The 27,682-nt window shown below is 33.5% G+C and overlaps 1 protein-coding gene across 4 annotated transcripts in view; it reads right to left on the minus strand.

Annotated features, from left to right (window-relative positions):
- The window catches only part of LOC115211016 (potassium channel subfamily T member 2-like), a 752,122-nt gene that overhangs the window by 324,105 nt on the left and 400,335 nt on the right, over positions 1–27,682 (minus strand). Inside the window, exon 1 of one of the 4 annotated variants that reach the window (XM_036501492.1) lies at positions 7,800–8,693. The exons of 2 other annotated variants lie outside the window; for them this stretch is intronic. In XM_036501492.1, the coding sequence (XP_036357385.1) occupies positions 7,800–7,897 (98 nt within the window). In that variant the 5' untranslated portion in view covers positions 7,898–8,693. Of the gene's footprint in view, positions 1–7,799; positions 8,694–27,682 lie in introns of those variants that run through there. One more of the 4 variants, XM_036501502.1, reaches the window with a different exon arrangement.

The following is a 27,682-nucleotide window of genomic DNA, read 5'->3' on the forward strand; positions in this document are numbered from 1 at the left end:
GAGAAAGGAGATAATAATGGGAAGATGTCAGTAAAAGTAGCTCAGGGAAGAGAAGTTAATGATTGTTAGTACAGAAACAGTGAGGTGCAGCAGAATAATAAAACTAAAAATAAGAAAATGATGAAAGATAAATGATGGGAGAGTGTGGTAAAGTTGCAAGACAGAGAGAGAGAGAGAGAGAGAGAGAGAGAGAGAGAGAGAGAGAGGGTGATAGATATATAGTAATTGGGTTGGAAGAGTTCATAAATATGTCAGGGTGAGTATAGTATGGGGAAAAAAGGTGCGAGACAGTTGGGAGTGGATATGAAATGGTATAGTCATGTATGAGTGTCAATAGGATGTCCCCACCATACACACGCAAGCATGTATCTGACTCATACACTGTTTACTTCCCAGACATTTGTACATTACTGCATATGCTTTATACGTACTTTTGACAAGTGTTGCACCTGAGCACTGTATACAATAATTTCATTATTATTATTATTATTTTAATTCAAGGGAGAGAAAGCTATAACACAGAGAAGGTGATTTATGGAAGATTGAGGTAGGACAATGTTAAGAATGAGGAATGGGTGTCAAAAGGAAGTGGTTCCAGGGAGAAGGGAAGATAACATATCAAGCAAAGCCATTTCCCTGATAGAAGTAGAGTACTGTTTATTTTCCTATATACTAAAACTTTGGTCTTTTCTAATCTAACTTTGAGGTTCTTTGATTTCAGAATTCCAATTTTCATTCTACTTGAGATTCAGCTATAGGAACAAGATCATCAACATATAAGAGTTCCTATGGGTATCCAGTTTTAAACTTCTCTATTATGGTTTGGAGGACTAAGATAAGTAGAAGAGGACTGAGAACCAACACCTGGTGGATCCCTATACAATGAATTCCTTATAGTCCTTGTTGCTCTCACTTTGCTAACAACTCCTCTGAACATGGTTTGTATGGCTCTCTCACAAGCCATTTGTCTACTTCTAGCTTCCTTAGGGAGTATCAGATCACAGACAGAGGAACAATGTCTAAAGTTTTCTACAGTAAAGCAGCTTACTTTTCACTAAATACTTATCTAGTTGTTATCTCATTAGGAAGCGAGTATCAGTAGTATTTCTCCCACACAGAAAAAGCTAACTGCATCTCATGTGGGCTAATTCTCTTCCTAATTAACTGAACTATAACATTTTTGTAACTTTCATGACCTGTCCGAGAATTTGATACATCTGTAATTACCTCTCCCTAAGGCATCTTCTTTATTTCTGTACCCTAATAACACTTGACTATAATGTTGCTATAACTGTCAATGAATATAATACATCCTCATCGATTAAATAAGTGACTAAACAGTATCAAACTCCAGATATTTTAAGCTTCTCAGCAGTAATTCCTAACAGACCAGGGGTTTTCTACTCCTTCAGAATGACTGGTCTCTCTATTGAGTATTCACCAGGAAGACACTCTTTTTCCCATGCATTCTCAACATTCAATAACCTTTCACTGTTGCACTTCCACATCTCTATTCTTTCAGTATCATCAATTGCAAGGTTGCTATTCTTCTCTCTAGCAACTCAGTTCTTTCTGATATGTAGCCTTGTAAACTGGAACACCTCACATCACTGAAGCTCATATTATAAAACATTGGTAAACCTCATACATTCTACTTCATCCCTTGCTAACTAAAACCGTTGCAGGACATCATTTCTAGCAATCTGATAGAATTTTCTGCTGCACTAAATTTTCCAGTTGCTCAAAAGCTTTGAACAATTGGAAAATTCTCCTTTTATGGAGCTAGCAATATATGTCTTCTATCAGCACACTACCCTTAGGAGGATTGAAAATATGCATGAGACACATTTGGTACACAGAACACAATAGGTTGTTTAGTACAAACTTCTAGTTATTCTCAGTGCTATATGCCTCTACTTTTTCTGCTTTCTCGTCAAATGCTTCAAATGATACTCACACACACATATGTATATATATATATATATACTAGCATTATGACCCAGTGTTGCCAGGTCATAGTGCTAGTGCATGTAGATATGTGTACATATTACATGTACATCTATATATGTACACCTACACATAAAATACAAAATACAAAGTTATATCTTGATATCGCTAGTGATAACAATACTCAAAATATATAACAGACTGGAGTTGTAGGCCCGTCTCTTGCAATTTCGATCAATTGTATCTTGGCCTCCCTCTTGTATAGAAGTGTGGCTACAATCCAGCCTACCTCTACTTTTGGGGGGACATTTTTAATTTTTATTCGGGACGTCCTACGTCCCAGATATAAAGGCAAAAATAAAATATTTCCACTTTGCAAGGTTCGAGTCGAGTACTCCCTTGCATGCCCCGTTGACTCAAACCTTGCTTCTATTGTGGTGAATTTACTGCCTCTGGTTAGATACTTGATATCTTTCATAGTCGCACCAAGACACTTTTCAATGGTGCTTTCCTGCAGGTGTTCCAATCTTTTTTTTTTCTCTACATTGTATACTTTATAGATAATAGTCTTTTCTTTAATTTTATTTTTTATTTCGTTTGGTGGTGTTATCCTAGATTCCCCATCTTTGTCAGTGATCAATCCGAAATAGGCTTGTATTTCTTCTATTTTAATTTTAATGAGTTTGCGCCCACTGACGGCTGCAGTGAAATTCATTTTTGGACCTTCTTCTATCAAAGACATTTTAACAAAAATGCTTCCATATAAACGGTGAAAATATTGTCAATTTCCCCAAACAGGGACACAATTCAATTTTTAAACAATAACCAAAGCTCCTTCTCCCAAAGGGGGAGGGTTACAGTTTACAATTATTTAACAAATGCAACACAACAACGCTTCCCTTACGAGGAACCAACAAACCCGATAACAATAGTTAAACAGTAATAATAATAACAACAAACCTTACGGTGAATCAAAAAGTAGTACTCAGTTGAAGCTATAGTCCTTTATGGATCAGAAATAAACCAACAGCAGTACTCAGTAGAAGCGGCTGTTCGAGAAAACAGACATTACATACAGCCAAACTTCATATAGATACTTAATGCTAGCTAATTAGCAGATAATCTAATGTAAAAGCCGTGGTAAAGGGTATGTGCACAGCTCCATCTGGACTATTCCATTTCTGCACTTAAATTTTATTTTTTATTTATTCCCATTCATGTGAAGCCACTTATTCAAGTTCAAGTCATTGATGCAATTTTATACCAATTGCTATTTTTACTTTTAATTGTTATGTTACGATTTAATTATTATATTATACTTTAGTTTGATTTTAATTATTACTTACTACATATAATTCAATTGCTATTATTATCTCTATTTTTTATTGTTAAAGTGAAAGTATCTGACATAAACTAGAGAGATGTTTTTCTTTCACTTTTAACACGTAATACTGAAATAGTGGAGAAGATATGATACTGCTATGGGCTCATCCTAGGCAAGAAGTTGAACATTTTTTTGCCCATGAAACTACATGGACCCTAAGTAAGGCATATGTAAAATTTGAATGAAATTGGTTGTGTAGTTCTCAAGTTTTAGGGAAACACACAGACAGACACACATTCTCAGTTTTATATATATATATATATATATATATATAACATACACATATATACAAATATTTTCTGCTTTTATGATGACTATATTTATACATATCTATAGATATGTAAATGTAAACACACACACACACACACACACATATATGCATGCATATATACATATGTATATATGCATACATACACACATGTATATCACACATAAGTGTATGTGATGCACAAGCCACATACACATATACAGTGATGTCTCCATACATGGACATTATCTGTTCCAGTATCCTGTCTGTTAACTAAATTGTTTGCTACATGAGTAAATGGATTAAATACAAAGGTAATCTGTTCTAAGCCACACACAGATTCCACATAAAGGAACCAAATAATGTTTTATTTGTCCATCTATCAACATCAAATACATAAATATATGTGCTGAAAAGTTCCTGGCTTTCAAGGAAATCACGAAAGGCCTGGTTAGCAGCTCAACCTTTTGAGTTCTTTTACATGGCTTAAGGAAAAATGAAGAACTACTGCAATCTGAGAAGGGAATATGTTGAATATAATCATAATTAACAGATCTTCCTATATCTTCTTTTACCCAAAGCCAGGAACTTTTCAGCACTTACTCGTATATACTGTGTGTGTTGTGTGTGTGTGTGTGTGTGTGTGAGTGTGAGTGTGTGCGTGCATGTGTATGTGTGTGTATGTGCACGTGCATGTAAGTGTGAGTTCTTTTCCCTTTGTCTTGCATCTGTTTATGCATAATGAAATACATACATGTATTCTAACAAACCATTTTGAACACACTCCCCGAGACACTTATATGTATGTTTAGTTTACTTGTGGTTTGTTGTTCCAATTTTAGCCCATTTGCTGAATATAATTTCCTTCTAAAAACCTGTTTGCTATACAGTTTATTCATTTAGTATACCATTGTGTCATCTCCTCACAATTTGTTGTTCAAATTTTAGTTCATTAAGTGAATAGGTTCTCAGTCACTTATACATGTGCATAGTCAGCTCATGGTCCTTTGATCAAATTTCAGCTCATTATGTGAGTTTAATTTTCTTCAGAAAAACCAGGCATTACCCAATTTGTTCATTTAGCAAACTGTTTATATCTGGACATGGATACCCTGCTGTATGTATATACAGGGTAGCCCAAAAGTAGGTTTACAGTTATCACAGTGGCACTTTAAATTTCTTTTAAAACATTTTATTACATTTAAAGGAACATTCTAATGAAGTTGAACATCTTATCTAGTCACCACATTTCCTAGATCTCAATATTATTGAATATTTACGGTGCATTGTAGAAAACAAGTAAGGATTCGATATCCTCCACCATCATCACTACAAGAACTGAAGACTGTTTTAGCTAAAGAATGGACAAAAATTCCTTTGGAAACAATTCAAACTTTGTACAAGTCCATACCTCATAGAATTCAAGCTGTAATTACTACCAAAGGCAGTCCTACTCTGTATTAACATAAATTTGTTAGAAATTTTAATGCGTTTCCATTATTTTATTCAACCCCTGTATACACACACACATATAATGTATACACATTTATATATAAGCAAGTGTGTGTGTATATATATATATATACACACACACACATACACACATATATATAATGCATATACATTTGTATATAAGCAAGTGTGTGTATATATATATATGTAGGTGTATATGTTTATATATATATATTTCCGTATATATATGTGAAGGCGCATGGCTCAGTGGTTAGAGCGTCGAGCTTACGATCGTGAGGTTCTGAGCTCGAATCCCGGTCCGGGCTGCGTGTTGTGTTCTTGAGCAAAGCACTTTATTTTCACGTTGCTCCAGTTCACTCAGCTGTAGAAATGAGTTGCGACGTCACTGGTGCCAAGCTGTATCGACCTTTGTCTTATCCCTTGGATAACACTGGTGGCGTGGAGAGGGGAGGCTGGTATGCATGGGCGACTTCTGGTCTTCCATAAACAACCTTGCCCGGACTTGTGTCTAGGAGGGTAACTTTCTAGGTGCAATCCCATGGTCATTCATGACCGAAGGGGGTCTTTACCCTTTATATTTCCGTAACCATATAGTGTAAATATTAACAATATTAATAATAAGGATTACTACAAAGTTGCATAGCATTACCTTTACTACTTAAATTTATATACCGTCTTACATAGACCAACACATGTTTCAGTTGCAACAATTAGAAACTATTGCAATTGCAACCCTACTATAAAACTGGTGCAGTTTCTTCGGGGTCTTTACTGGATATCTTTTGATTTAGCCATTTAAAGATATGTATGTATATACAGTATATAAATATATATAGATATGTATATACAGTATGTATATATATTATATATCATGATTTATCACGAGCCACTAAACCTTTTTATTTTCTCTATCTGCTTATTTCTATGTTCCTTTCTGTTGAAGAGCGTCAGCTCGAAACGTAAAAGACTTTTGTTTTGTTTGTTTTGTAAATTCCAACTATATATATATATATATATATAAATAGATGAGTGTATTTTACCTTGTTAACAATTAACACGGATAAATGAATGAATAGTTACCAGGGCAGCAAAAATCTCACAAGTAAAGATTGCATTGTTTATACCTTTTATTCTTTTGAATAAGTATCAGTGGAATTTTTGAAACATATGTAGAAAGTAAAAATACTTGTTTAAACCTGCGTTAACTCCATTTTTTATTCATATATATATATATATATATATATATAAATATATAGTTGGAATTTACAAAACAAACAAAACAAAAGATGAAGACGGGTGTGTAAACAACAAACAGATGCATTAGTTTAACACTCGGAAAGTAAGAAAGTCTTTATATAATATATATATGTATATACAGTCTGTATATAAATATACATATATACATATACTCTTCTTTTTGACTCCTTCATTTGTTTCAGTCATTTTGACTGTGGCCATGCTGGAGTACTGTCTTTTAGTCTAAAAAATCAACCCCTTGACTTTTTCTTTGTAAGCCTGCTACTTATTCTATCAGTCTCTTTTGCTGAACCACTAAGTTAGGGATCATGCACAGGTGCTATGTAGTTGAGAAGTTAGCTTCCCAGCCATGTGGTCTTGGGTTCAGTTCCACTGGGCTGCACTTAGGGCAAGAGTTTATTTTACAACAGCCCTGAGCCAACTAAAGTCTTGTCACTGGATTTAGTAAATGGGAATTGAAAGAAAGCAGTCGTGAGTGTGTGTGTGTATATATTATATACGTGTGAGTATGTGCGTGCGTGCATATGTATATTTGTTTGTGTGTATGACATCACGTGATGTTTGCAAAGCGAGCACCATCGTAATACAAATTATGTTAATCGTTTCCAGTTTTCTGTGAAAAGCACATTCCCTTACTTGGGAAACTGGTGAAGGTTGATGTGAGGAAGTTCATCCAGCCGTAGAAAATCTGCCTCAACGAATTCCGTCTGACCCATGCAAGCAAGGAAATTGGACGTCAAAACAATGTTTTGCATGTGCACGCGACTGCACACACACACGCACATTAAATGCATTGTATTGTTTATATATGCATAATCATTATTTTAATATGCGTGCATATCTGTATTTGATGCAACAATTTTCGTTTATGCTTTAGTTTTATTTATAGCAACAACATTTATAATTGCATATAAAAACAGTAAAATAGAACTATACACGTTGACATATAAGAACATATTGTGAATTTACCGTTCATATCGACACACTGAAATATTTTGAATAGCCACGCGTGACAACTATTGTTATAATGTGTCACGTTGCGATCTATACACGCATATGCACACATATACATAACTGCACACATGCATACACACATATCTATATATATAAGCGTGTGTACATATATGTGTGTGTGTGTGTGTGTGTGTATAAACACGCGAATTGGCACGAGTATATTGACAGCAGGCGAGAAAGATCAAAGACAGTAAAAAAAGTCAATGAAAAAAAAAGTAAAACTTAGAAATTAAATAAAGAGTATTTAACAGTCAGGAATGAGATTTATAAAGAATATAAGGAAACTGAGATAAGCTGAGATGTAAAAGAAAAACGAATAATTGGTAACGGGAGAGGAGAAAGACAATTGAAAAATAAAAGGTAAAAACAAAACAAAAAAAAGAAATCGAAAGTAGGAAATATAATCAAAGAATGAGTAAAAGAGAAAAGAAAGGAAATATTCAACGAAATACTTTTCAACATTATTAATTAATTTACCTGGTTTCGTCCTGATGTCCAGATTCTCCCCAAATTAAATCCCTGAAGCGATATCGAGGAGGAAGAGGTGGTACTTGGAAATCCGCCTGAGATACCATTCTGGTTTCTCGTGTTTTCTAAACAACGGCCTTTTTTGTGTTTTTCTACCTTGATTGGGTTTGATATTTTGATATATATTTTTTGTAATTATTCTTAAAAGATGACAATAACTTATGAATATAGGAAGATCGCGGGGAGAAAAAATATATAAAAATAGAAATAAATTAAGTTAAAGAACCTTATTTGATTTTGGTTATTCTTTCCTTGACTTATTTGGAAATACAACCTTTCTTTATCAAGTGAAACCATAATTATAAACGCAGTACACACTTGTTTTGATCACCATCTTCATCACTGACATACCTCTCCTTCTGGGGTTAGGGGATTCTTTTCTTTTTTTTTTTAATCCTTAATAAAAATGATTTGCAAATTATTTAATATACTCCTCTTCTGCTGAAGAAGAAGAAAAAAAACATATATATAATATATGTTTCAATCAATGAAAGTAGTTTATAATGCAATTTTAGTTTGAAATATTTAAGCAAGAGTGGGGAAGAAGAAAAAAAAACCAGAAATAATAACAGTAACTAAAAGGTGTTGATATCTATATTAATCGTAAAACCACTGGGTTGGTTGTTGCGCTGTTCGTGTGATATATCTAATGCGGTAATGTCAATTTGTGAAAAGCCGACTGCAGACGACTTTCTCGCCCGACAAATAGTAGCCTCGTCTTCACTGCCACGCGTGTAGCAGCTGTAGCATGACAGCAATATAGTTTTTGGCTTTACATAACTACCGTTGCTTATAATTGACATAAACTATGGAAGCCTTATATCACAAACACTCTAACATACAACTTGTATTCTGTTATTGTGGTTGTTGTTGTTGTTATTATTATTATTATTATTATTATTATTACTACTACTACTACTACTACTACTTAGCTATAAAGTCATAAGGTCTGAGTAGACGTATGCTCGAAGGCGTTCCAACCATGACAACCCTATTGTTTTGTATATCAAGGACCACATCTTCCAAAGTTGACTTGTATCACAAACACTTTTACATACAACTCGTGTATTGTAGTTGCTGTCGCTGTTGTTACATTATTTAGCTGTGTGAGCAGACCTTATGATGGAAGGCGTTCCAGCTATGACATTCCATGTTTCTTCGGGTTTTTTGTTTTTTTTTTTTTTTTTTTTTTGCAAATCAAGGACACATCGTCCGAGGTATCCTTCATTTCGTTATCACAGTAAAGGTGTGTGTGTGTGTGTGCATGGCTTGAGGGAGATCTAGCTGCTATATCTAGCAGGTCAGCAACCGCGTAAAGGTTCCTAGTACTCCAGTCATGCCCATCCCGCCTTTTAATATATCAAGAACCACATCGTCCACAGTATTTTTCATTTCGTTACGCTGGCAAAGGTGCGTGGTTTGAGATAGATCTAACTGCTATATCTTGCAGGTCGCGCATCCGCCGAAACGCCCCTACTGTTCAAGCCATAACTATCCCCAATTTTTGTATATCAAGGACCACATCGTCTTAAGTATCCTTCATTTCGTTAAGATAGTAAAGGTGTGTGTGTCTTGAGAGAGGTCTAACCGCTATACCTAGCAGGTCGCACAACCGCGTTCCAGCCATGACTATCCCCCTTTCTTGTTTATCAAGGACCACAATGTCTAATGTATCCTTCATTTTGTTAAGATAGTAAAAGTGTGTGGTTTGAAACTGATCTTCTTTCTATTTCTAGCAAGTCGTGCAACCACGTAGAGACTCCCACCATTCCGGCCATGATGACCCCCCCCCCACACACACACACATTTTTATATCAAGGACCACATCGTTTAATGCATCTTTCGTTTTCCTAAGATGGTAAAGTGTGGTTTGATGGAGATTTAACTGCTATTTCTAGCAAGTCGCTCAACCGCATTCCAGCCATAACTGTCCCATCAGAATTTCGTTTCTGTTACGATGATTAAGGTATGGTTTGACAGAGATTTACTTGCTATTTCTAGCATGATGTGCAACCAGGTAGAAGCTCCTACCGATTCTGCTAATCAATCACCTTTCGTGCTGTCATGTCCATTCAATACACTAACAAATAAAAAATAAAAAAATTTCCAACGCTTCCCATTTATTATATCTGGCAATGAAACAGATCAGAATTAAAACGAATGGTAATGCTGATGATGATATAAACTGTACAGAGGTGATTGCCATGGTAGAGGAGTGCTGCACTCGATTGAATGAACAGTTAGGGTTTATTCTAGTCACAATACAATACATAAATGATAACTATTCAGCTGCCGTTTAGTACGGACATAAACTTAACATTTGTTATTTTTATGAAGTACCAGCAAGCCAAATTACCTGTGCATTCAGCAACTTTTTCTAGCATGCTCATTATATATATATATATATATATATATATATATATAAAGAGAGAGAGAGAGATAAGGAAATAAAGAGAGAGAGAGAGAGATAAGGAAATAAAGAGAGAGAGAGAGATTTCATTTCTATCTCTTCATTCCAGTGAGATATTAACTTTCATGTAGAACAGTTTTACAGGCACGCACGCGCACACGCTGGAAATATTATTCAAGAAGCGCAGCTTCGTGTTAAGAAGTTAGGCTCCCAACCACATGGTTCTGGGTTCAGTACCACTACGGGACATCTTGAGGAAATGTCTTCTATTCTATGGCCTGGGGCCGACCAAAGCCTTGGGAGTGGATTTTGTAAAGAAGACGGAAACTGGAAGAAGTTCATCCTGTGTGTGTATGTATGTGTATATATATATATATATATATATAATATATATATATATATATATATATCTGTGTGTGTGTGTGTGTATATACACAAACATACAAAGTTAAGTGTGTGTGCGCGCCTTTGTGTTTGTTCACCACCACTTGACAACCGGTATTAGTTCGTTTACATCCATGTAGCTTAGTTCGCCCCCCCCCCCAAAAAAAAAAGAAGTACCTGGCTTTAAAAAATAAATAATGGGGAAGATTCGTTCAACAAAAACTCTTCAGTAAAGTGCCCTAGAATGTCCGCAATCCAATTGCTGAAACAAGTAAAAGGTAAAAAGAAAAAAGAGATTATGTAAAGACATGTGCCTGTACTTTCTATTTATTATTACTTTACCCCTGTAGGATGCTACTAGAAATATATTATGGGAGAGTGGAGCAAGCGGCGATAAGGAATGGTTATTTATAAAGAACTTTTCTGTTGATCTGACACACATTGAATTGTGTTACGTAGAAAATAAATGAATTTCTTTTTTATTTGAGAACAGAAAACAATTGTTTCATATGAACATATATACTACTGTTGATTGATGAGGCGGCAAGCTGGTAGAATCGTTATCACGCCAGATAAATTGCCATTTCTTTCGGATTTTTAGGTTTTGAATTCAAATGCTGCTGAGATCGACTTTGTCTTTCATCCTTTCAGGGTCGATAAAAAGAATACCAGTTGAGCACTAGGGTCGATGTAATCGACTTCCTCCAACTCCGCTCAACATTGATGGCCTTGTGCCAAAATGATAAAGAATTACTGTTCATGTTTAACTTCAGGTTAATTTTGAACAAACATGACAAAAGCCATTCCTGTCTGTTTGAGATTCTGTAGGAATTCATTATTTAATGTGATTCTTCCTTTATTTAAGACAGTAGTGTGTGACGAGGGAGATTTGGCGCTGCTACTACTAGCAGGTCAAGCAACTATGTAGAGGTGACCTCATATTTGGTAAAATAAGAAGTAAAGTCGGTCTTAACAGGGTACTTAACCAGTTACTATCACTGGCAAATCGCCAAAGACTTAGATATATACATTTCTGACACACTCCGATCAACTAAATCTTGTTAAGAGAGCGAACAAAATAACTGATCGATCTGCTAGAAGTGGCAGGCAAATCCATTTCAAACAACACCCTACAATCTTAAAGTATGATGGCTACATTGGATAGTTTTAGGTATACTTTGCCTGATTCAACAGACGTTTTAGCCATGGATGAAACACTTTTGATCATAGGTCTGCATGAATAGGGCTAACTTGAAGCTAGACCACAATAGCAACGCAAAACTTCCAAACCTTTCCTATTTGTAGCTGAAAATAAAATAAAATAAAATAAAACAGGATTTTTTTCCGCCATAATTCAGAATGAGGTGGCGACCATTTCAACTAATTGAACACTTTATCGAAATATTGTAAAACAGTTGTTTACAAAGTTGATTAAATCTCTCTCTCCCCCTCTACTGTGCTAACTAGACAGATAATGGTTCGGGGTCATCTAATCGCACAGAAGCGCAATCCGAAACATTTCATGCACACACACACGCACGCACGCGCGCGCACGCACACACACACACACACGCACACCTAATAAACATTGTAGTAGCTCTGTCATGTAATGAAATTACTGAAATTTTCAAAAGCAGCCGTGTAGCCACAGGGAATCTCTAACATGCATCTCTAAATGATTAAAATTGGATTTTAAATAAATTGTGAAATTAAGTGTTACTGTTTCTAATTTGGTAAACTGGTTATATTTTGTTTTTCTTCCAATTCACAAAACTGTTCCTTTTAATGATGCGAAACAGAATACTTTGATTAGGTTTATGGAGGCAATGAGGTTAGGAGAAAAAAACCACCGACGTAATATAATTTTTCTTTTTTATTCTCGTAATATTTTCTTTGAAACAGAATTTTATAAGAATGGAAAAGATGATGTCTTACAGCATTCATGACTTTCACTACCATACAGTATCCAATCTGAGGATCAAACTTGAGTCGCTATGGTCACTGAGGTGTTATTCCTATGTGATAAGGCTAAAAATTAAGGTCTAACTGAGGACAATTAATTTATTGATGGTTCTTATTTTAAGGCAAAATAATCTCGAACATGTTTTAGATGTAGGGAAAGAGTGAAAATTTATAAACACACCATTTATGTCTCTGAGATCTAGAAATGCCAGCAAAAAAAATCTCCCTCAAAAATAACAAATTGAATAACGTAGTTATAAACAAAACAGGTATGAATGCTCTTGATCATATGAATATTTAATCAGAGCTGACCCGGTGTTCGACAGCCACAAACAACAGGTAATCAATCGTTTTCCCCATTCTCATAAATATGAGAATTATGTCCATCTTTTATCTTTTTCTCTCATTAGACTGTGTCCTCGATGGGGCATCGCCTTACAAGAATTTTAGTCTAACGAAATGACTCCACTACTTATTTTTTTAAACCCTTCTATTTATTCTAACAATCTCTTGCTGAATCATTAACTCACGAGGACTTAAACAGCAAATAAAGGTTGTCGAGTAGTAGGGAGGAGGACAAACACATGTACGGAGACATATATATGTATACGACGGGCTTCTTTCACTTTCTGCCTACCAAATCCATTCACAAAGTTTTGGTTGATCTGAGGTTAAATAGTGTTAGACAGTGTAGTTGCCACACAGCCAATATATTAATTCTTCCACCGCCTATTTCCTAAGTGTTTTCTTTCTTTAAACAAATTTTAATCTTTATAGCTTCTCAAAAAGTTAAAGCGATCATACCATAAAACTAGCGCAGAGGTTGTAACATAACCCTTTGCCTATCCGAAACATTTTTCTACGTTTGTCCTAAACGTCTATGTTTGTTTTCAGGCTTTCAGCTAGCCCCTATTTCATAGGTTCTGAGTAATAAAGCTTTCTTTTTATAAGTCCTAAGTTATTCTGGAATTTGAAAAAAAAAATGAGAATACCTATCATATATGATGCCTGCATAGCAGAGAACTATATCCTATTACATGTGATACAGAGGACAGGCTACGAATAACTTCTTGATCTGATTATAATCACGGCGATTCATTTCCGTAGCTAATATTTTTTTTAAAAGGGTAAGAACGAACGTCATAACTTCTCATTTACACTCCTCTAAAAGAAAGTTCTTTTGTGCTTATGTAACAAAACCATTAATGAGCAGAGATACGTGCTCACATCCAACTGCACACACCTTCAAACTTCATAGCTAACAATAAATTCTCACATTTATATTTTTGTTACAACTGCTTTGAACAAGGTTAACTTATTTGTCATGCATTCAAGTAGTTACCAGATATTCTGCTGTACACTCCCCCAGATCATTGAGAGGAGGAATTCTGGCATTTAAGAAAGCAAGTATCTTCTGGATTTGTGCCAACAAGATGGACACGTGTTTTTTTTCTTACAAGATCTCTCTCTATATATATTATTAGAGTGTACTAAAACTGTAACATTCGAGAGAAAAAAAACATTATAAGTCGATTACATAATTAATGTATTGCATAATATACTGATAGCATGCAAATTTATTTTTGAGTCACGAAGACTTAGAAGGGAGTGTCAAGAATTTTATTTTTTAAAGCCTCAAGAACAATCATGCGTGGCATTTTTTCTCTGAAATATATAACCAAGTGATATTTAGGATTCTACGTGTTGTGGTTACCTTCAGATACGAGCAAAAATAACCTTGGATTAAGTAACGAGTCACCAATAATAAACAAGAACATGTGGTACAATATAAAATAATATAACTACAAACTACAAACAAGATATGAGGAAATAAAAACGATTCATGTGAAATTTCTGTAACTCCTCTCCCGACCCCTCGAAAAATTTATTTCAGAAAATATTCTGATATAATCGTAATCTAATCCATATAAAGCATATTTGTAGAAAGTATTTAAAAAAATAGCCATTTTTCTGAAAGTTATGAGGGAACAAAGTCGAGGGCACACGTGTGAAGGTATGCCAATAACAATGAGGCTACTTCTATGGAAAATAGATTTTCGACTTTCAAGAAATTCTGATTTGATAATCATTCATACCAGACGCAGAGAGTTACCATTTAATTGTGATGATTGCTTTCCCAGAATAATACTTCTATCCCTTTAGTTATTAAGTGTTCCCTAACTGCTATTCACTTTAATCAAGTCACAGGCAACCTATGATCCGTGGGACTTTCTGAAAGGCAGGCCTAAAGAAAAATTACCTTAAATTTTTTAGTAGTGCGGCCCGCCTGACTATGAGTCCTTTCTCTCATGCGGCCCGCTTCTTGAAAAATGATTTGTAGCTGTTCTCTGGGTAACAATGACCGTAACAAGATCTTACCAAAATTTGAATTTTCAATTGAAATAAAGAAAAAGATATATAAGACAACAATGCCACTTGAATTTTGTAACTTTTGCAAGTGCAGAAAAGTTTACTTGAAACTTTTTTTTGTATGTATGTGTGAGTCTATGACATTTTATCATATTCAGTCCTTCAGCTACTTTTCTCTTGACGATAAATAAGCTTTCTTAGCTTGTATATAAGATTCGGTTAAAAAATATAGGGAAAACACAAGAAAATGCTGAAGGTTAAAATATAGCGTAAACTTTATATTCAGATCAATAAACTTTTTACAAAAGGTATAATAAATTGTGGTGGTCTATAAAAGAGAAATGGCTAAATTTAATTATCTAACTTGGCTTTTTAGCTTCTCGTACTTTTCAAGCTGAGACGTTCAATATTAGATTTCGGTTTTATAAGCAGCTAAAGCAATCTTTTCTTTGATTTTGAAAATTAATTATTTGTGACAAGTATTACCAACGGCTAGCCTTTTGTATGGATTTAGAGTTCTTTGTAGATTCTTACGGAAGCCAACGAGCGAACTAATACGTGGGAGTTCGACCTGCAAGATACAGCAGGCAAATTTCCTTCAAATTATTGGGATGGGGCAAAATGGGTGAGAGGGGTAAAATGAGTATTCTTTTTAGTTATTGTAAGTCCTCGAGTATAATATGCATTTTCCCCAAAAATTTAATGGTTAAAATCCCTAGGGCGTACTATATACGAGGTTAAAAATGAAAATGATTTTCTAAACAGTGTCCGAGTCTATTTGTTTTCCAGCAGTTTATTCAGACGCATTTTGTGATGTCGGGCGAGAAAATACCTTAAGCTAAACCTGAAAGCAATGAAGTCATAAAAGAATCATCCATAACTTGCAGTAAGCAACATTTATTAAACGTTATTACTGTTATTTCTTTATTTTCTGCAAACGAAATATACAAAAAAGCTACACGTTTGCATTATGTTAATAATAATAATAAAGGACGTTACCGTATACATTTTTACAAACCAAGGACGTTATATAGATCTCCTTGACTCAAGTTAGAGAAGGGGTGCGTATTATACACAAGGTTTAGGTTTTTCAGAGAGTCCCCTAAAAATCCCCTGCGTATTATACTCAAGGGCGGACTATACTCGAGGATTTACGGTATTTATTTTTGTTTCGTTGAAATTATTACATTGCAAATATCACATCGTCATTTTGTACTGTTACATCATCTTTGGTAATAAAAATTAGCATAGTTGTTGTTGAAGTTGAGAGTTTGAAAAGGTGATGAGTTTCTTTCAAGAAATTTCTCCTCAAATTTGAACCAGTTGTAATTGAAGTTACTAATAAAATATCTGAATAATTTTTGTTGTTTAACAATCAAAATTCTTTTTCTGTGGGATTCCAAGTCAATTTTTCCCCACACTAATGTCTAATTTGATACCTTTCAATGTTCAAAATAAACCCAATCAATGTAAATAAACCCAATCTGTTTCTTAGTGGAGGGACATATTCATTATGCACAGAATGTTATTTATGTCAATGGAGGTAATTGATTGGTTAAAATTGCCGAAATGCAAGAAATTTTAGACATATATGTTACAACCTATAGAATTTTCTCAATAAAGCCAAGAGAAAATGATGTTTTATAAACACATCCTTAATGAGCACCTCTAGGTGTTTTATAGAGCTAGATCTTCTGTTCTATGTCACTTGACAGTAGACTCTCATCCCAGAGAAGTTTAGTAAAAGTGCCATCAGCAAAGTTCTTGACTGTGTCTAGCATGCGAATCACTTGTCAAAAATGCATGCCATTAGGCTGCATTCATCTTTCATCACTTGGATACATAGCTTCTTGTCAGATTACACTATTATTGCCTGTGTTGGTGGAGTGCTGACTTTACTCTCTGGGGTTTCCCCAATATCGGTTCTATACCTTCACTCTTTCTCCTATATAACCTGCTATCACTTTCAACACTGCCCACTCTTATTCAGATGATATCACTCTTCATTTTTCCTTAACTTTTGTGTTTAACCATCATCCACATGCACTAAATATTCACTGATTCTATGAAAAGAGACCTCAAATATATCCCTCATTGGGGTTATATCTCCTTTGACAGCAAACTAACACAGACATTGTATGCATCGGGAAAAACATCATCACAACACAAACCCACTTTAATGCGAACAGCATGCAACTGGAGCCTTTACAATCTCTCCAAATGCTAGGCCTCATAAACACTGGGAAATTGTTAAAGGGGACAATCACCTTTAACATATTGAAGACTGAAGACTACATCTCATAGACTGGCCCATCTCTTCAGAGCAAGAAAATAATTCAGCCCCAAACAACTACTGATTCTTTTCAAGTCTCATCTTTTGATAATGATATTTTCTAAAACATGTGATCTATATATATGTATATATATATATATATATATATATATATATATATATATATGTGTGTGTGTGTATATATATATATATATATATATATAACTTAGAGAAAAACCTCTATTAAACAATTCAATAATGAAAGATGTTATTCACACCATATAGAAAACATACACTATAAAAACCTTATTCTAAAAATCAAAAAAGTACAAAAACAATAAATAGTAAATCGTAGTAAAAAGACTACTATTTTACTAAATCGTTTTGTGGCCATATTTTCAAATAGATAAAGATAATAAAATCAATTCGATTTAAAATTAAATCAATCTAAAATTAATTCTATTTAAAAATATAGTCACTCATCAGGTCTAAAATAATAATAAAAAAACAATAATAGAATATATGTACTTATGTTAACTTATACTAATTATCAAATAAATATAGAAAAATACCAGTATTAACTATAAATAATTGAAAAACATTTAACAATATTTCTTAAAATAAAAACATAACTTATCTTATCGAAGGATTCTGTTAACTAAAAATTTAAACTTAATATGTAGAACTTAGCATTTATAAGAAATATATCGCGTGAAAATATGGCGTAAGTAGAATTTATAGAATGAATAGATAAAAATATGTATTTAAGCTATTAAAATTATAAATGTATTTTTGATGTGAGAATAAGAAAAAAAATTAACTTTAATATACCATTTACTGGAAAAATTGAAAAGTCTAAATAATTTAAAAACTAAAATACGTAAAATATATAATATAATAAACATAAATTAAGCTAAATTTCTATAATTTAATCTATTTTCAATAATTTATTTATTTATTTTATAAACATCTAAGTTTCATCTTATTCTAATTATGTAATATACACTATATAATCTCGTGCTAATTTATACACATTTTACTACCACAAATTATAACTACAACAATTATTAACATAAAACAGGGTTTAGAGATTGTAAAGGCTCCAGTTGCATACTGCTCACATTAAAGTGGTGGTTTGGTGTGATGATGTTTTTCCAGATGCATACAATGTGTTAGTTTGCTGTCAAAGGAGATATAACCCCAATGAGGGATATAATAATAATATTAAATTCTTTAATAATTCTAAATATAATTATAATATAAAAGGTTATAATATAAATGATTCCTTTATTTTTATAAATAATAAACCTAATAATTATGATAAGTTTTATTTAGATAATTATGGTATTAATAACATGTATTATAATACAAAACAAGAATATAATAATAGACTAAAAAATAAGATTAAATTTAATTCATTTAATGATAATAATAAATCTAATAATATAAAAAATAAATATAATAATATTAATAATTAGAACAAACATTATTAAAGAGATTTTAAATATAATTGAAATATTCATTAGAAATAAAAAAAAATATAACATTTTTTTCTAGTAATAATTTTGGAGTTGGTTATTCTACTACTAATAATGTTGGTAACATTATTTCTTCTTTTAATAAATTTAAGCTGAATAAGTTTTACAAAAACAAATCAAATAATTATTCCAATAATAATAATAAAGACCAGAATATAATTAATTGTACATGTAGAAATAAAAATAAATGTAATTTCAATGATGTAGTATATAAATGTATAGTGACTTTGATTGATGACAAAACCTAGAATCAAAGGGCCTTAAAGTAAACCTAGCAAAGACCAAAGTTGTTGTTAGTAAGAAAAAGGATAAAACTCCCTTTCTGTCAGGTAAATGGCTCTATGAAAAAAATGGGTTGGAAGAAAGTCCATTCACTGCACCCTGTGTAAACTATGGACACATAAGAGGTGCAGTGGAATCACAGGTAGATTAACAGATAAAGTAGTCTTTGTATGTGACAGATGTGCAGGAACAATTAGGACTAAGAGCACACATGACCTAAATTCTCTCAAATGCCTAGGAGACTCTCTTGAGGTTGTAAATAGTTTATGTTACCTAGGTGACCAAATTAGCAATGGTGGAGGATGCTCTACAAGTATTGTTCCTAGAATAAGAATTGGGTGGAGGAAATTCAGAGAGCTATTACCTCTGATGGCAACAAAAGGACTCTCTCGCTCAGAGTGAAAGGTAGACTATATGATGCTTGTGTGTGAACTGCTATAATCCATGGTAGTGAGACATGGGCTCTGAATGCAGAAGACATGTGTTGACTGGAGAGAAATGAAGCTAGTATGCTCTGTTGGATGTGAAACATCAGTGGGTATGTATGACAAAGTGCAAATATATTGAGAGAAAAGTTGGGCATAAGAGGAATCAAATGTAGCATGCAAGAGAGAAGATTACGTTGGTTTGGACATGTGATGTGTATGAATGAGGACAGCTGCATAAAGAAGTGCCACTCACTGAAAGTGGGTGGTACCCATGGAAGAGGGAGACTCAGGAAGATGTAGGATGAAGTGGTAAGGACTGATCTCAGGATGTTGGGCCTAATGGAGGAAATGACAATGGACTGAGATGTCTTCTAGAGAAGGCCTGCCCACGTCAGCAAAACTGATTTCTAAAAGCACTGGGTGTCCCACCCAACAAGAAAATTTCTCACACACTCTATCACAACAAACCAAACTACATCTCTACATCTCTTCTCTTCCTTGCATTTCTACTTCATACACTATACTTACCTCCCTCTCCCCAATCCTGTCGACTTGGCCCTGTCCCATTGTATCATTGCTCTCTGCTAGCCCTATTACCTGTGTGTTCCATGCATACACCCTGCCTCACTGTATCATTGCTATCTGCTAGCCCCCAACCTGTGTGTTCCACCCATATTTAACAAGAAAACTTGTCACACATCCTATCCCAACAAACCAATCTACATCTCTTCTCTTCCTCACATTTTCTCCTTCAGTCTCTATGTCTACCTCTCACTCCCCAATCCTGTCCTTACAGGATGAAAGGCAAAGTTGACCTCGGCGGAATTTGAACTCAGAACATAAAGACAGATGAAATACCACTAAGCATTTTGCCCAACATGCTGATGTTTCTGCCAGCTCACCGACTTAAATAGGAAAATAAATATTAAGAAATAAAAAAATAAAAAATTGTAACAAAATGAAGTATAAGTAATTTATATTTTATTTAAATGCTAAAAGTATTTCTGGATCACCTTGTATATTCAAGATGTCAATAAAAATGAACAGGTTCAAAAACAGTTCACACATTGAATATTTAGGTTGTGTAATTTCTCATAGCCTAAACATTTGATTCACTCAAATTGCAGCCTCTTGAATTGATTTAGTTTTCATGCATAAAATGATGAACAACATGCTGTCACCTTTTCCTCTAACTTTTTCACTATTTCTGTAGACCAAATCAATGTACCAATCACCTCTTCCATTGATTTGTAACAAGAATTAACAAAATACAGCACTTTTTTTCTGGTTATATTCCTATCTTTAACTCACTTCAAGTCTTGAAACTCATTCTATTTCTGACCTTAAGAAAAGACTGACATTTTTTTTTTTTTATCTGTTCTTGTTCCTCAAAGTTGCATTGTTGTTCCCTGCCGAAATACAATCTAAGTTGAAAAATTAGGACATCTTAATTTTTAAATTATACAGAATAAGTAAGACAGATATTGTATTTCTCCTTCATTCTTATTTTCTATATTATATATCATTTACCTTTCTTTTATTTCAATCATTGGACTGTGGCCAAGTTGAGGTAATTGCATTCAAAGGTTTAGCTGAACAAATCAACCCATGTACCTTTTTATTAAGTCTTGTAATTATTCTGTCAGTCTCTTTTGCCAGACCTCTAAATTACAAGGATATGAACAAACACACACACATTTATATATATATATATATATATATATATATATATATATTTCACCAAAAATTTAGATTCAGATGAATATTGTACTTAAGTTAAGGCACCAGAATTTAGTACGGTATTATCCATACAATTTCAAAGTAAGGTGAATGAAATCAAAATAAGCAACAAGGATATCCAAAAGTAATGCAGTACGATCATTTCATGCAAGTCCATTTAATTGAACAATGCAATAATTACATCAATTTAAAATGCAGAGCAATCTTCAGCTGCACAAAGACATAGAATTTAATTAAATTAGTTTAGAAGAGTAACTACTAAACTGGAGTGAGACAGCATGTTCTTTGTCTATCTCCTTAACTTCTTGGAGATTTTAGGTATAATTATACTAATGTGTCCATCTGTTCTAATTTAATTAAATTCTATGTCTTTGTGCAGCTGAAGATTGCTCTGCATCTTAAATTGATGTAATGATTGCATTGTTCAATTAAATGGAGTTGCATGAAACAATCGTACTGCATTAACTCTGAATATCCTTGTTGCTTATTTTGAAATATATATATATTTCACTTTAGGTATAGCAAGACTAATAACCTAATGTAGAACTCAATATACATATGGTTCAGAATGAAGCTTTAGTCAAGTACAGAGCGGTAATAAGAAAATAAAATGACAAAAGAACCAATGATTATCTTATGAACTTCATTAGCCTACACCTGTTTCTGCTATAAGCACTCAACTATGAATCCATTAAAACTTATAGCAGAACAGCTGTAAGCTAACCAAGTTCATCAGATAATCGTTTATTGTTTTGTTATCTTATCTTCTTACACACACACACACACATGCATGCACACACAGAGAGAAATAAAATAGAGGTTGAAAATGCACTGAGAATAGTTTAAAATTCTTTATTATATTTAAAGATTTTTTGTATACATATGAAAAATCTTTAAATATAATAAAAAAATTTAACTATTCTCAGTGCATTTTCAACTTCTATTTCTTCTATATTTCTTCCCATGTGGAATAACTTTGTTTATATATATATATGGAGGCGCAATGGCCCAGTGGTTAGGGCAGAAGACTCGCAGTCGTAGGATCGCGGTTTTGATTCCCAGACCGGGCGTTGTGAGTGTTTATTGAGCTAAAACAATGCGAAGCGCATTGTGACCAGCGATGTGTAGCAACATCTGATAGCCTGGTCGGTCACGTGATCACATGATATATATATATATATATATATATATATATATATATATGACTGGCTTCAACAAGGTTTCCACCTACCAAATTCACCCACAAGTGATTGGTTGGGCTAGGGCTATAGCAAAAGACACATGCCCAGGAAACCACAATGGGACTGAACTCAAAGCCATATTCCTGCAAAATGAGCTTCTTAACCAACATCTGTACCTGTACAAACAAGCAGGTTTAAAAATTCTTTTTTGTGTATTAATTTACATTTATTGCATATAATGTACAACTGGATGCATTTTATTTATTTATTTATTGTACTAGTATTCATGTTAGTTTCCAATATACTTTCTCTTCTTTTTCTTTGGTTCATATATAATAATGTACTGGGGAAAATATTGGCTTTTCATACTTTTCTGAAAATTGCTTGTTAATTTCCATATGTGCTTTTTAGAAATGATTAAAATTTACTTGTATTCACAAAACGTTTTCATCTGTGGGGCTTTTTTTAGGTGTGGGGGAAGTGGTTTTGTTAAGAACAGCATTATGTTAGAGACTTAATGCAATAAGGCAGATTCAAGAAGCTGATTTAGTAAAAAAAGTAAAGGAATATGTGTACGTGCATGCATGTGTTTGTGTGTGTGTGTGTAGGAGAGAGACAGCATATGAACAGAAGATGCCTTGAAATTTTCCCGCAAAAACAAACAAGCAAAAATAAAAAGCAAAATTAAAACAAGTTTTTAAGCTATTCAAATTGTTGTTGTAGATGTATATATTCATGGAATACAAACATTCTTTGAATATGATGTTTTGTCAGGTATATAACATTAAAAAAGTTTGTAGAGTTAATGTGTACAAATTTCTTTCCAATAGTCTACTAATTTCTTTTCTACTATTTGAGATTAATATAATTTCATTTCGTAATTTTTCAAAATACTTTTTTAGTTTTTTTTCAATGCTATGAATTTCACTTAGATATCCTCACATACTTATTTCTTTAGAAAAGTTTGTTTCATCTCTATGCAATATTTTTAAAATTTAAAAAAAAAATATTTATTCAAGATATAAATTATATTCAGTACTCACCGGAAAAGGGTAAAGGGAAGACAGAGAGTGGCAATAAGTCAAGTAAACAAAGGTAGCAATGAAAGCCAAAATGCACCCAGAGTAGACAGAATAAAACACAAAGACGAAAGCGAAGCATATAAGATCCATAAAGAGGATAAGGGTGCATAGACATGTCAGAAGTAATGTTGGTGAGTATTTCAAGAAGCATGGAATTTTTGAAGGATGCAGTGTCCTAACGGATAACAACCAACACAGATCATTTATTCCATTCTTCTATTATTCTGAGCATGATATAAAAACATTTGGTAAATGAAGAAACTTTAGTGTCCAGAGAAGCAAGATATTCAACATATGGTAACTGATAGAGGGAATTTGTTTAATTTCTATTTCTTTGAAAGTTTCTTTTTCAAATTTCAATTTGGCTTCTTTTATGGTTTCAGTTTTATGAACAAATAACTATTTGATAAATAACTGAGTTTGAGAAGTATATTTTGCATGAGTTGTGTAGAATAACAGAATGTTCAAGGCCTAAACCTTTATTCAAGAATGAGGAAAACTGGAAAAAGATTTGTTGCTGTTCATCCCTCAAATCTGCTTTGATTGAGCAAACTAATGACCAAATGTATTCTTGTAATGATTAACCTATTTATTTTTTTGGTTTTTATTTTTGTTTTATTTTTTCCAGGTTAGTATATCAAGAACTGTATCATTGTCCTATTGTTCATAAGATAAGATATGGAAATTCTGCTGCTATTTCTACCAGATCTAACATAGAAGCTTCATTGTTGACTCAAAAATAAAAATGAAAAATAAGTGGTGTTGCTATTTGGGTTGCAGTAAGTAAAATTTACCTTTTATTTATGTTTTGTCTCTAAGTCATCACATTCGATTTTACACTCACAACAATGGAAATTATCAAGCCTCTTACTAACCAATTATTACCACTGTACACCATCACCAGTTTCCTTGGAATTTGATATTTTAAGCTATCTATTTCATCGGTTTATTGACAATTTTGATTCAGTTCCTCATTCCACTTTTTATGTGTATCATATGCACAAGTGTTGCATTTTGCTTTTCTTTATCCAAAGAATGTCATCCCCACATGAATTACTTCCCTTCCCATTCTTTTCTCAAAGATGTTCCAGATAATCATTGATTTCATGGGTTGATATGTACAGCAAACGTCAAGGGTACAGCTCTTGCCCCACACCAAACCACTAAAAATTAAAAGAAAAAAGAAAAACCTTGAGAAAACTACCCTAGAGTTTTATGTGAAATTAAAGTTACAAATCACCAACCTGAGTTTTAATGCTATTGCTATCATTTTTGTACCTTTATTCCTTTCAGATCAATAAGACAAACACCAGCATAATATTCATGTTAAATTGATCAAATATTTTTGTTTCAATTAAAAGAACAAAAGCATAAATGCACAGGCATTGCTGTGTGGTTAAGAAGCTTGCTTCCCAACCATGTGGCCTTGGGTTCAATCCCACTGTGTAACAGCTTGGGCAAGTGTTTTCTGCTATAGCCACAGGCCAACCAAAGCCTTGTAAGTGAATTTTACAAACAGAAACTGAAAGATGCCCATTGTCTATGTGTGTGTGTGTGTGTGTGTGTGTGTATGTGTCTGTGTGTATAAGTATACACACACATATACACTCCAGAAATTAACTATTCAAGTGAACTCAAGCAGAATATTCCTGAATTAATTGTAAAATGACATTAGTGATTGCAAAATGCGTTGTATTTTAGTATAATATAGAAGCCAGTAGAGTACAAAAACAAACTTGCATGCTGTTGAATAAATAAGAGTATACAAGTGAAAACAGAAAGTTAATCTGCATAAATGTTGGCAGTGGCTTGATATCTGATAAAGCTCAGTTTCTCTGTATTTGTTATTACATTTTGTTTATGAGGAATTACATGATTCTGTAATACTATATAACTCTTTAAATTTGATAGGTTTGGTGTTATTCTATGATAATAATATCATCATTATTACAGCAACAATTTTAATGTTATGATAATGTATCAATATTTAATTTCAACCCTTTGCATTCAGTGTTTATATTGATCTGAAACTGATTTCACCTTTTGTCCCTCTGGGTTTGATAAAATGAATTCCATGTATTTCCTATTAATACAAATGATTTAGAGCCCTTCCTGCAAATATTTGACCTTCTGCCAAGGTAAAAAGAAAACCTTATTACTCATTGTCATTATCATTTCACCTCCACCACCACCATCATCACCACCACCATCTTTGAAATCATGAAAGGCAACATCTGATAGAAACAGAGGGTATTTAATTTCAGCTCTCAACATTCTGTGCTCAAATCTCTAGAGGGTCAAGTATTGCCATTTATCTGCTTGGGGGTTAATAAAAATTAGTGCTAGTATGATACTGTAGTTGATTAATTAAATATAGTTATTCCATACAAGAAATTGGCTCTGTGCCTTGACAGCATAAATAATTATTACAAATGCCATTGCTATAAGTATCATCCTCATCATTGAGTTTATTATTGTTTTGCATTATCATTATAGTGGTTGTAGTGACCCTTATGAGTCAAGCAAGCTTCTGCAGAGCTGACACTGCCACACAGTTTTCCTCAAGCAGGGTTTAAATGGTACTGCTTCCTTCTTCCTTCTGAAAAAAAGATTCAGACTTTGCATCTATTAGAAGATTAAAGTGATGGTGAAGGGTTATTAGCTAATCAGCATAATGTCAGAAAGATGTTTTGCAGGACTTTAACTTGTATACTATTCTGTTCCAGAGAATGAGTACCATCTGATCTTCCAATACCATCAGCTTACACAAAGATCCAGGTCTATCAGCGCATGGTTCTACCAACATTTTTCTTTGCTAGTGAGACACAGATGAGCACCATGAAAAAAAACAGAAAGCTAGATGTTTTCCATCAAAGATGCTTAAGAGAGATTTGGGGAACATAGTAGCAAGACCAGTAACCAGTGGAGATGTTCTTAAGAGACCCAACACAAGACCACTTAGTGAAGTCAACATGGAACTCAGACTGAAACTAGCAGATCATATACTTCGGTTGCCAGAACAATATCATTCTAAAGCATCTTTCAAATGAACATTAATAAAGAGAAAAAGAAAGAGAAGTAGATTGAAAGCTACATGGCACAGAACATTCACTACCAACATGAGAGAAGCCAATATCACATGGGTGGATGTAGAGAAGACTTCAGCCAACAAGAGCCAGTGGCATTAGCTTGCTGTCCAGTATGTTGAGGAACTGATAACTGATACTCATATTATTCTGATTTCAGATCCATACATGATCAATTCTGCTTTGCATCAGCTGGGACTTGATTAAATAAATACCAGTGAGATACCAGAGATTAATACTCTTCCTTACTTAAAAAAAAAAAAAATTAAATTACTAAAAACTAGTGAACTAGTCAAAAGAAATTGTTTAAAACACAAAGTCTACAAAATGCTTTTTTCCTGTTTGTTAAAATATGGAGAGGTAGGATGGCTTGTTGGACAAAGAATTAAACTAATTTGCCATGGACTATGCATTGAAATTTTACTGTAGTTATTTGCTGTTTTTTTTTTTTTAGGGTAAAACATTTTATTATACAGTTAATTTGTCTGTTGAGAACAGCTGGTAGTTCACCTGAGAGCATTAGCTACAAAGAATGAGGTAAATAGAAAGCTATTTCCTGTTACTAATAGCTATCAAATCTTTGAATTGTACCCTACAATTTTTGATAAAGAAAAAAAGAGGACATATTGGATAAAAAAAAGTCAGGATGTACTATGCCATGTAGGAAAAAATATTACTGAGCTGGAAGGTGCTTTGTCATAGATCTGCTCAATCAAAGCCAACTTAAGGTTTATCTATGAGAAATAAATTTGCCACTCGCCTAAAAACCAAAAACTGGGATGAAACTCTGGCCCGTAAAATTTCCTTGAAACATAAGACTTTATTAAATTATAGCAGCACGTTTCAAACAGATCAGCTGTAATCTGTATTTGTGTTGACATATGAGTGCAAAGATGACTGTGTGTTTTAGGAGTCCACTTTGTAACTGTGTGATTCTGGGTTTGATCCTACAGTATGGCATCTTGGGCAAGTATCTTCAATTATAGTTTCAGTTAATCAATATCTTGTCAGTAGAATCTAGTAGACAGAAAACTATAAGGAAGTTCATTGTACCATACATGCATGCATCCATCCACACATACATGTCTGCATACATC

Source organism: Octopus sinensis, linkage group LG1 (genome assembly GCF_006345805.1).
Source record: "Octopus sinensis linkage group LG1, ASM634580v1, whole genome shotgun sequence".
Classification (NCBI taxonomy): domain Eukaryota; kingdom Metazoa; phylum Mollusca; class Cephalopoda; order Octopoda; family Octopodidae; genus Octopus; species Octopus sinensis.